At 52.1% G+C, this 12080-nt stretch overlaps 1 protein-coding gene across 1 annotated transcript in view; it reads right to left on the reverse strand.

Moving 5' to 3' along the window:
- Positions 1-12080, reverse strand: part of GRIK4 (glutamate ionotropic receptor kainate type subunit 4) — a 142442-nt gene that overhangs the window by 30297 nt on the left and 100065 nt on the right. The window contains exons 9-11 of the mRNA XM_059867217.1: positions 11470-11574; positions 4152-4259; positions 2330-2533 (exon numbers count right to left, since the gene is read on the reverse strand). Of these exons, the coding sequence (XP_059723200.1) occupies positions 2330-2533; positions 4152-4259; positions 11470-11574 (417 nt within the window). The remainder of the gene's footprint in view (positions 1-2329; positions 2534-4151; positions 4260-11469; positions 11575-12080) is intronic.

Consider the following 12080-nt stretch of genomic DNA (forward strand, 5'->3'; position numbering starts at 1 on the left):
CTACCAAGCTCTGCATTTCCATGTTGCAAGTAAATCTTTCTACTAGGAAAAGAATCTTCTGTAATGAGTTTTTACATGGGATCCCAGAGTCCAAACTCCTTCCCAACAAAGTCAGCACCCCTGAGAGCATCCCACAGCCCTGCTCTTGCTCTGACTTCTTCCCACACTGCCACACCACCCCAAGAAACACATCAGGAGAACACAGTGCAAACCATCTCAGACAAAGGAAGGAATGATGAATCTGACTCCATCTTCTCAGCAGGCTAACTTATTATTTTATGATACTATATTAGATTAAGGAATGCTATACTAAACTACACTAAAGAATACAGAAAGGATGCAGACACAATGCTAAAAGATAATAATGAAAAACTCCTGACTCTCTCCAGGGTCCTGACACAGCTTGGCCCTGATTGGCCAAAGAGTGAAAACAACTCACAGCAGAGTCCAGTGAAACAATCACCTGTGGGTGAGCAACCTCCAAACACATTCCACATCAGCAAAACAGGAGAAGCAAATCAGATAATTATTTGTCACTGACATATTTTCTGAAAAATCCTTTCGCTAGGATTTTTCTCCTGAGAAGCTGAGAAGCCTCAGAAAAGAAATGTAGACAATAATTATCTGATGGCTGTGGAACGTGGTCTGGAGATGGTTCAGCAACAGGAGCATTTTGTATTGGTCTCTCATGGATTGTTTTTACTTCATGACCAGCCCTGGTCCAGCTGTGTCAGGACTCTGGTCAGTCATGGGTTTTTATTATTCATTCTTTGCTTGCCTTCTGATGTCTCCTTTCTCTTTCTTTTAGTATAGTTTTAGTATAGCATTTTTAATACAATACATATAATAAAATAATGAATCAGCCTCCTGAAACATGGAGTCAAGCTTCCCATCTCTTCCCTCGTCCTGTGGACCCTCAAACACCACCACAATTATTGCTTTCATTTTTCTCCAAGGCTTCTCAGCTTCCCAGGAGAAAAATCCAGAGGATGTGAATGCCACACAAACCCTGTGCTCCAAGCCTCCCAAACAGACTAAACCCCCATCCATCCTCATCACCGCAAAGCTTGGGGGCCAAAAGCCCAGCAGAGAAGAGGTTCAAAGAGCAGCCAGCCCACTCACCCTGGCTATCAGCTCCCCCACCATCCCTGCCCAGCAGAGCAGAGTTTCAAAGAGCAGCCAGTCCACTCACCCTGGCTATCAGCTCCCCCACCATCCCTGCCCAGCAGAGCAGAGGTTCAAAGCCCACTCACCCTGGCTATCAGCTCCCCCACCATCCCTGTCCAGCAGAGCAGAGGTTCAAAGAGCAGCAGAGCAGAGTTTCAAAGCCCACTCACCCTGGCTATCAGCTCTCCCACCATCCCTGCCCAGCAGAACAGAGTTTTGAAGATCAGCCAGTCCACTCACCCTGGCTATCAGCTCCCCCACCATCCTTGCCCAGCAGAACAGAGTTTCGAAGAGCAGCCAGTCCACTCACCCTGGCTATCAGCTCCCCCACCATCCCTGCCCAGCAGAGCAGAGTTTCAAAGAGCAGCCAGTCCACTCACCCTGGCTATCAGAGCTCCCCCACCATCCCTGCCCAGCAGAGCAGAGGTTCAAAGAGCAGCCAGTCCACTCACCCTGGCTATCAGCTCCCCCACCATCCCTGCCCAGCAGAGCAGAGTTTCAAAGAGCAGCCAGTCCACTCACCCTGGCTATCAGCTCCCCCACCATCCCTGCCCAGCAGAGCAGAGGTTCAAAGAGCAGCCAGTCCACTCACCCTGGCTATCAGCTCCCCCACCATCCTTGCCCAGCAGAGCAGAGGTTCAAAAAGCAGCAGAGCAGAGTTACAAAGCCCACTCACCCTGGCTATCAGCTCCCCCACCATCCCTGCCCAGCAGAGCAGAGGTTCAAAGCCCACTCACCCTGGCTATCAGCTCCCCCACCATCCCTGCCCAGCAGAGCAGAGGTTCAAAGAGCAGCCAGTCCACTCACCCTGGCTATCAGCTCCCCCACCATCCCTGCCCAGCAGAGCAGAGGTTCAAAGAGCAGCCAATCCACTCACCCTGGCTATCAGCTCCCCCACCATCCCTGCCCAGCAGAGCAGAGGTTCAAAGAGCAGCAGAGCAGAGTTTCAAAGCCCACTCACCCTGGCTATCAGCTCTCCCACCATCCCTGCCCAGCAGAGCAGAGGTTCAAAGCCCACTCACCCTGGCTATCAGCTCCCCCACCATCCCTGCCCAGCAGAGCAGAGGTTCAAAGAGCAGCCAGTCCACTCACCCTGGCTATCAGCTCCCCCACCATCCCTGCCCAGCAGAGCAGAGGTTCAAAGAGCAGCCAATCCACTCACCCTGGCTATCAGCTCCCCCACCATCCCTGTCCAGGTGCCGTTGGCCTCGGGGACGCCGTAGACGCCGTCCCCCACCAGGTGGATTTTGTAGTTGAAGCGCAGGATCTCCGCCAGCTCCTTCAGCATGTCCACGCAGAACCCCTCGTAGCGGTCGTTGCCTTCCAGCTCCTGGTGGTTCCACTTCAGCATTAAGTAAGGGTTTTCCTGCAGTGAAACTGGGCAGCTGTCATTCCCATCTTAGCCGAGGTGTCCCGCCAGCACGGAGCAGGGAGGGCAGTGCCGGAGCTCACGGTGGGGTGGGTTTGGGAGAAACCTTAGAAATGTCCAGTTCTAACCCCAAAGCTTGGGAAACATTTAGTTCTAACCCCAAAGCTTGGGAAACATTTAATTCTAACCCCAAACCTTAGAAAAGTCCAGTTCTAACCCCAAACCTTAGAAAAGTCCAGTTCTAACCCCAAACCTTAGAAAAGTCCACTTCTAACCCCAAACCTTAGAAAAGTCCAGTTCTAACCCCAAACCTTAGAAAAGTCCACTTCTAACCCCAAACCTTAGAAAACGTCTAGTTCTAACCCCAAACCTTGGAAAATGTCTAGTTTTAACCCCAAACCTTGGAAAAAGTCTCGTTCTAACCCCAAAGCTTAGAAAATGTCTCGTTCTAAGCCCAGACCTTAAAAAACATCTAGTTCTAACCCCAGACCTTAGAAAATGTCTAGTTCTAACCCCAAACCTTAGAAACTGTCCAGTTCTAACCCCAATCCTTAGAAACATCCAGTTCTAACCCCAAACCTTAGAAACATCCAGTTCTAACTCCAAACCTTAGAAACATCCAGTTCTAACCCCAAAGCTTAGTAACATCTAGTTCTAACCCCAAACCCTAGAAAAGATCTAGTTCTAACCCCAAAGCTTGGAAAACATCTAGTTCTAACCCCAAAGCTTGGAAAATGTCTAGTTCTAACCCCAAACCCTAGAAAAGGTCTAGTTCTAACCCCAAAGCTTAGAAAACATCCAGTTCTACCCCAAAAAGCCCATCCCAGCATAATGGATCCCTCTCAAGCTGGATGAGGAAAGCTTGGGAGCTCAGGTGGGGCTGAGCTCTCAGAGCTGCCTCCACACCACTGCTCCCCGGCCCTGCTGTGTGGAGGTGCAGATTTATCCTGCTTTAGGACACAAAGCAGAGCTGAGGGATGATGATTTGGGGGGTGTTTCCTGCTGGGAAGTGCAAGAGCAGCCCAGGGATTCATAGCAGCACATCCAGACTTCCATCTCTCCTGGCACAGAGCCACTTCTCCAGCCTGCCCCCCTTTCCAAAAAACTGTGAGGAGCCAGGCAGGAGTTTGGGTGCCTTTAAAGGTGCAAAAAAATCACTGGACAGGCAGCACCTGGAAGGAAACCTGCTGAACACAGACACTGGTGCCTGTACATGCCAAGTTTACATAAAAATCCTGCCCATCTTGGCCAATTTTCATAATTTTTATAAAATATGGGTAATATTTTTATATTTTATGGGTAGAAGGGGCCACTGTCCCTTCCAACTCAGCAGCTGTACACCAGACATGATTCCCATTCTGAGCTGGATGCAAACTGGCAGCCTGTCCCCACCCCATCCCCCTCTGAACCCACCAAATGCCATTTCCATGTGCAGCATCGACCTGAGCTGAATTCCACAGCCAGGAATTGTCCCCCAGGCTGTCACTGGAGACTTGCAGTGTGAAACCAGCACAGTGCAGGGCTGAGGGGCAGGAGCAGGGAGCAGAATTCCTGCTGAGCCCACCCCGGAGGGCTGGGCTGGCCCCATGGGGACTGCAGGTGCCCCCTCCCTTACCAGGATGGTGGTGACAATCAGGGTGGTGTTGAAGAGGCTGTCGGATATGTTGGAGGAGAAGATCCTGTTGTCCATGCTGAGCCCCTCAGAGACGTGCCAGTGGCCAATCTGGAGAGACAAACAGCACAATAGGGGATTTACAGGGTGAGTCACTGCCCCTGTGGCTCTGCTGAGTGACAACCCCCGAGCTGGCCTCTTGAGGGATGCTCCATTGCCTTCACAAGCCCAGAATGGGTCAGCAGAGGGATCAACCCTCTGGCACACCCCACCTGCTCTGCAGGGCCACCACCCTGGCCCTGGGCTCCTCCCACGTGTCCTCCCTGCAGAGCTGGGAGCTGGGCAGCTCCCTGCGAGGCACACAGCCCTGCTGTGTGTTGTCCCCAAATGCCACCAAATGGGTCCCTCCTAGCCAGAAATCCCCAGTCTGTGAGCTTGTGGTGCTGGGAGCCCTCCTGGGTGGGACAAAGCCACCTTCTCAGTGGTGCTGCTCCACGACTCCTCTACCACAATTAAGCACTTCCAAATCCTTCAATTCTGGCTCATCACACCCAAAGTTACCCATCCAAGCACCAGTGTGGCTGCAGCAAACCCAAATTCCCAGCGTGGATGGCAGGAGCCAGTCCCCCAGGCTGGGGAGGACATGGTGACTCAGCTGTGACACAGCTGCCTTCAGCCAGGGGGGAGGAATATTCCACAAAACCTAATTTTAACTTCAAGAGCCTAATCTCCTTCCCTCAGAGCTCTGAGCAGGGACATCAGCACCTCCAGCAGCTCGTTCAGAACGTGCAAATTAAACTCCTGCTCTCTTATTGTCCTTAAAAGAGCCTCTGCTTTTCCTCCTCTGCTTTTCCTTGTGGATGCAGGGGGGGCTGAGGAGGCCATCTCCCTCTGAACCCCCTTTTCCTCCTCTGTCTCATCAGGTTCCAGCACTCTGCTGGTGCCCTCTGACACCTCTCTGGTGGGGTGAGAGGCAGTGGGTGAGCCCAAAGGGGCAGGGGGGTCTCCAGAGCTCCTCCAGAGCAAATCCATGCCCACCCAGCTCCCTCCTGGCACTGGGACTGAGGCAGGCTCTCCTCTCGCTGTCAGGGTGGGAGAACAGATTGATTTTCCTTTCTGTCATGGGTTAATCTTGTTACTAACAGGGACTGGGGGGGGAAAGGTGGTGGGGAGCCCTTGGACTGGCTCTGTGCCTGCTCTGGGCACTGCTTGGCCTCTGGTGTGACCAAAGGGGTGGCTTGGATCTGACCCAGTCCCTCTGGGTGTTGAGGGAAGGGCCAAGTCCTCTCCTGTCCCAGGGCTGCTGCAAATGCAGCCCAAGTGACCCAGAAGCCACAGGGGGAATCCATGAGGAGTCCCAAACCCAGCCTCCTCATCCCAAGGCACAGGGAGCAGTGGGGAGGGCAAGCAGGACAGCTTTGCACCCAGAATCATCAAACCCAGCTCCTGGCCCTGCACAGACACCCCAGCAACCCCAGCCTGTGCCTGAGAGCATTGCCCAAACCCTCCTGGAGCTCTGGCAGCCTCGGGGCCGTGACCATTCCTAGGGCAGGGCTCACCCTGGGAACCACAGCCCCAAAGTGGGAGATTTCCCACCCATTCCACGGGCAGGGAGCCCCTGGAGCCCAGCTTCCAGCAGCCTGCCCAGGGTCTGAGCCCGAGCAGGATGAATCCCTGCTGAGCTCCCCACCTCTGCTCTGATTGCAGCCCCTCTGCACGAGTCATCCCTCACAAACATTGCCTCATTCTTCTTCCCTCCCGGATTTCTCAGCCAGAGATTAGTGACAGATTAACTTTAATTTTAACAGCCCTCGCTGTTCTCCAATTTGTCCCTCCCCTGCTGGCATGTGCTGAGACTAATTGCCTCTTCTCCTGACAGAGCTGAGGGTTTGACCTTGCTTTTAAAGGCACCAAGGCCACCAATGCCACCTGCTGGGGCACTTTGCCCCATCCTGGCTGGCCCCAGTCACCCCTGTGTCCCTCAGGGGCTGACAAAGCTCCTCCTGCTGCTGTTCCTGCAGTGCCAGAGGGTGTCTGGGCCCCTCACATCCCTCTCCTGCAAGATGGATGTCAAGGTGATTTTAATCATCTCTATCTACATAGAAAGAGCCTCTGGAAAACAGAAAACATATCCATCTGCTAAGTGCTTTAGAAAACAATCAAATGCTCCACACGGACAGGGGTGAGACCATCCTGATGTTCTGGCTCTGGACAAGGACTTCAGGGGTTTTAGGACTCAGGGGTTTTAGGACTAAGGGGTTTTAAGCAGAGGATGTGATTGGTCTTTATAAATACTCCAGGTGGAGGAGGTCTGTAGCAAAGAGGTAGAACAGCTTTTTGAAGCTGAAATGATGGTGTTGGCACAAAAATAAATACATACAAACCAGCCAGAAATAAACAGGCTGACAGAGCAGGGGAGGGGTTCCTAATGATCACAGGAGCTGCAGTGATACCTGTCCTAGAAGAGCAACGAGGGCAGCACAGCCAGCTGGAGCTCAGCACCTTTGAGAGAGGGATTGTGTGACCTGGTGACAGGTGACAGCCCAGGGCCTGGCTGGAGATCCCCTCCATGGCCTCAGGGATGTGAGACCCCCATGGCATCATCTCTGCACCTCCCTGTGGCTCTAGGAGATCCAGCCCTCCTCAGACACCCACAGGCACCTGGAGGCAAACACAAACTGTGAAACTCAGGGTGTGAAGCAGCCCAGAAAGCCTGGAGCCTGGAAGGAGCAGGGAAGTGCCACTGCTCGTGCCACTGCTCCATCCCCACAGGCAGCTGAGGCGCCCCAGTTTAGGTGTTCTTTGAGTTGGTGGCACAGAAAGATTTCTCATCTCTGAAGAAAATCCCCACGTGGAGCATTCCTGGCTCACTCCTTCCACCCTGGCTTTGAGGCTCCTCATGGTGTCAGGTGGTGAAATACCTCTCAAAGCAGAGATTTTAATGAAATCTGCTTTTTTTTCTGTAGGCACAAGGCAAGACTTCTCCAGGAGCTTCAGAAGTATTTACCATCCCCACTCCCAGCTGAAATGAAGGCAGAGCCAGCCCTGAAGGCAGACCTTGGAGCAGCAGACAGCAGCAGGGACCTCGTGGGCTCTGATCACAAGTGGTGTCCTGCAGCCACCATCTCCTCCCTCAGGGTCCCCAGGAACAGGGAGGAGAGCACAGGGCAACCAAGGTGCCCCAAGGAGAGGGAACCTGGGAGTGACTGGGGGGGGGAAAAAGGGACTCACACAAACCAATGAGGGAAATCCCTCTGAGGACACTGCCACGGGGCTGGGTTCCTGAGTGACACGGCTGATGCCAGCACAGCAAGGAGGCAAAAGCTCCTGTGCTGAAATTAGCTCTGAAAGCATCAGCTACTAAACCTAAGAAGCACGAGACACACACACACCCCTCACCCCTGAGGCCACCAGCATCCCCCAGATGTCCCCTCCTCCCCAGATGTCCTCTGGACCCCATGACTGACACCTGGCATGGCCCAGGCAGGGCTGCAGTGGCACACACTGGGTTTGTCAGGTCCTGGGAGCAGAAGCCATCCAGAACCTGTCCCTGGGCTGTTCCTGGGGACAGAAGCCATCCAGAACCTGTCCCTGGCTGTTCCTGGGGACAGAAGCCATCCAGAACCTGTCCCTGGGCTGTTCCTGGGGGCAGAAGCCATCCAGAACCTGTCTCTGGGCTGTTCCTGGGGGCAGAAGCCATCCAGAACCTGTCCCTGGGCTGTTCCTGGGGGCAGAAGCCATCCAGAACCTGTCCCCGGCTGTTCCTGGGGACAGAAGCCATCCAGAACCCGTCCCTGGGCTGTTCCTGGGGACAGAAGCCATCCAGAACCTGTCCCTGGGCTGTTCCTGGGGGCAGAAGCCATCCAGAACCTGTCCCTGGGGTTTTCCTGGGGACAGAAGCCATCCAGAACCTGTCCCTGGGCTGTTCCTGGGGACAGAAGCCATCCAGAACCTGTCCCTGGGCTGTTCCTGGGGACAGAAGCCATCCAGAACCTGTCCCTGGGCTGTTCCTGGGGGCAGAAGCCATCCAGAACCTGTCCCTGGGCTGTTCCTGGGGACAGCAGCTGAAGAGGAACTGGTCCCACCGAGGCTGATTAGCTGCTGCCAAATGAAAAAGGTTTGATGTGGCAGGGACTGAGAAGGGTCCCAGAGCTATGGGTGGGGAACTCATCTGAATCTCATCAACATCCCAATTAACAGCCCCAGCCCTTGCACTGCTCTCAGGACACCAGCAGGGCCTGTGGTTAAGTGGAGACTGAGCACCTCACTTGGGATGGGGTCGGGGTCTGCAGCTTCCCCTTGCCCTCCCTAAATCACAGCCCCTCCTCACTCCCTTCCCCCGTGAAGTTCCCAAACCTCAGCTCGTGATTTACAGCAGATCACCCTGCTGGAACTCTGCAGTGTTTTTTAGAGGGGCAAAAAAAGGGGGAAAAAAAAATAAAGAGATGACATTTAGCAAGCCCAGCCCTTGTCAGATCTATAGATCAGCAGCACATTAATGAGCCTGTGCTTTATCGAGCATCCTGTGAGCAGACAGAGCAGCTCTCATATGGCTGTGGAAAAAATTCCTCTGGTTAAGCTAAATCAGGAAAAGAAGCGTTTGGTGCGTTACATAAATGGATTAAAAACTGGATGTCAAAAAGCCCTGCCTCTCCTTGCCCAAAAGCAGCAGCGAGTTAGAGAATCTAAGTGTCTCTAATTTCCTTTCTGGCTGGATCAGCCTCAAAATTTGGTGAACTCTCCATCAAAGCTGATGAGCTGGAAGTCCCTGTGGCTTCACTGGGTGGAAGGAGAGAGAGGAGGAGAGGGAAAGAGAGGAAGAGAGGAATGGGCAGAGCTAAAATGAGCTTGGCTAAAACTAAGCAGGGAATAGAAGTGTTTCAAACAAATCAGTTAATACAACCCTTGGGAGCAAGATTGTCTCCAGGATGTGAGTGCCTGTTCTTTACCCAGTTCCTTTAATTAAAATATTTCTAATGATTTATTTAGTCCTTTTCATTAAAAGAAGCCAGGCTGGCAACAAGAAAATAACCATTTATGGCACAGCAGAGCTGCCTTTGGCTTCTCTTTGCAGGAACATGGATGGGAGGCAGGTTGGGCAGGAGCCTGAAGGGTCTCACAGCTCTCTGGGGAGGCTCTTCCCAGTTAAACCCATCTCCACAAACTCCCCTGGGCTGGCAGGGGCCCTGACCCCCCTCTGGGCACTGCTGTGGATCAGAAAAGCCCCCTGAGAAAGGGAGGGAAGGCAGAAAAGCTGAGACAGGAGCAGTTTTATGAAAATCAGCTCTGTCCTGGCAGGTTTGTGACAGGGCAGGGCTTGCAGCCTCCCCCAAGGGTCTGCCCTGTCCTTCCAGCACTTTCTCCCTGAGGCTGGAAGTGCTGCATCCCCCCTGCAGCCTGATGGGGGATTTGGAAAGGTTGATCCCAGCTCAGCTTTCCCGGGCATGTCACAGACACAAAGCTCCTTTTTCACCCAGCTGTTCCACCAGGTCAGCAGAGGTTTTCTCCTGTCACACCAGGTTTGTGGGGAAGAGATGAGACTTTAGTCTCAGGGCAGACAGATCAGGCTGCAGCCACAGCTCCCCACGGAGCTCTGGGAGAAGCTCTGCTCCAAGAGGACCTGTGAGTTCAACGTGCAGTCCCTGCCACATTCAAACACATCAAAACCAAAGCTGTCACAGGGAGCTTTGCAGCACTTCCTCCCTGAATCCAGCTGAATTTGTGCTCTTATTAATGCAGATGGGCTCGGATCTGTCACTTCTGTTCAGAGGGTGACGGGTTTGGGAGAGGATTAAAAGGGCATTGATGCTGTGAGAGATCTCTGTGGGGAAAATGCCATCGTGATCCCTCCTGCTTGCTCAGAGAAAGGCAGCATCAAAGCCAAGCTGTCACTTGACAGGTAAGAACTGGCAGGTAACATCCTTGCCAAGGCTGAAATTCACTGCTGCCAGGCCAGGAGAGGGATCCTGGTGCCAAAACGCTCTGCTGGTGAGGGTAGGGTACAATAGCTTTTGTTCTCTGCCAGCATCTAGAAGTGGCAATCTCTGAGAAAAGGGCAGTGGAGCTGTCAGCAGGGAAACAAAACAGATTAAACCCATTTTTTAATGGGACTTCTATTTTTTTTTTTTCCCTCCTGAATAAGGTTTGGATTTACCAGCAAATTCCTTGGATTTGTGTCGTGTCATCTCCTCAGTCTGATATCCTCAACTTCAGCTCAAACCAGAAAATATGGCTTGGATAGAAAGTGTGAGATGAGGAAATACCACTCAAATTAATGAACCTAATGAAATCTGCTCGGTGTTCTGTGGGCAGAGGAAAGCTGTGAAGAACCTACGAGCACCGAGACAAGAAGTAAATGAGTGTGAGCTGAGCAAACCTGTTAGAGAGGAGCCAAAAACCAGGAGTGAAATGAACTTGAACTTCCTCTCACAGGGGGGAGATGATGGGGAGCTCCTCACATGGGGTTGCCCCATTTGCTTTCTCTCCCAGAAACAGTTTGAAAAGATTCACAGTTCCCATTTTTTTCCCTATTTCATAGAAAATTCTCCCATTTTTCCCCCCATCCAAGTAATTTTAAGCAAATGCAGCCACAAGGTTAAGAACTAAAGGAGTGTGAGTGTGAGCTTGCACCTGGCACAGACTGCCTGCCCTGAATTAGCACCTGGACAGGGCAGAGACTGGCTCTGCCACCACCCCCTCCATTCCCTGATGGATTCAGACAAATCCAAACCATCCTCAGGCACGTTCCTGATGAAATCAAACACGCTGAGTTTGCCACCCAGGGCTCAGCCAGAGCTGACACCCTGAGCACCTCATGGGGCAGACAAGGGGGGTCTGTCACCATCACATTTTCTGAAAAATCCCTTCACCAGGATTTCTTCTCCTGGGAGGCTGAGAAGCCTCAAGGAAAAATGAAAACAATAATTATCTGATTGCTTCTCCTGTGTTTGCTGCTTTGGGATGTGGTTTGGAGATTGTTTACCCACTGGTCATGGTTTGATTGATTTCATGTGAATTGAATAACCAATCTCTGTCCACCTGTGTCAGACTCTGGAGAGAAAGTCACGAGATTCATTATTATCTTTCAGCCTTCTGTCTGTATCCTTTCTCTATTCTTTAGTACACTTTTAGTTTAGCATTCTTTAATATAATATAGACCACAAAATAACAAATCAGCCTTCTGAGAACATGGAGTCAGATTCATTCCTTCCTGCCACGGGGGGGCCCAGAAAATACCACAGGTGTCCACAGCCCCTTTTGGTCCCCAGAGCATCCCCCTGAGCCCAGGACACCCTCCCAGCCCTCCCCTGGCTGCTCTCACCTGCCGGAAGCCACCACGAGTGTGCTGCAGGATTTTCAGGGCGTAGTTGGAGCGTTGGCCTTTGCTGTTGAATTCGATGTGGCCGGTGAGACCTTCCAATTCTACCTGTCCAAGAGAGACTCAGTTACAGCGCCCAGCCAGGCTGCCCCACCCACTCCAGGCGTTTGGCTGACAGCACACAGGCAAAATTGAAAGGAAATCCTTCAGAACCCCAGAAATGGGACAAATTGAGACCCATGTCCACTAATAACCTGGGGCAAAGGGAATGCTTGTGTCTCCACAGGCTCAGGACCAAAGTGGATTCCAGCAAAGAATCCAAAGCCATTATTTCAAGCACAGAAACACATTAAAGACTCTGAACTGGACAGTTTTAGAGTACAGTACTATATTTTAAAACTCTGCAGTACTGCACTCTAAAACTCTAAACTTTTCTCTACTTAGCTTAACGGGTCTCTGCTTTAAACTATAAATCCACATTCTCGCTTCTAGCACTTAAGTTTGGAAGTTTGGAAGCCTTTTCCAAGGTCTCAGATCAAATCCTGTGTTTAATTCTAAGCTTTGGCTTGCAGGCCCAAAGTTCTGAGCAGTCTCTGTCCGGACACAGGAGGGAT

Source organism: Haemorhous mexicanus, chromosome 24 (assembly GCF_027477595.1).
Source record: "Haemorhous mexicanus isolate bHaeMex1 chromosome 24, bHaeMex1.pri, whole genome shotgun sequence".
Lineage (NCBI taxonomy): Eukaryota > Metazoa > Chordata > Aves > Passeriformes > Fringillidae > Haemorhous > Haemorhous mexicanus.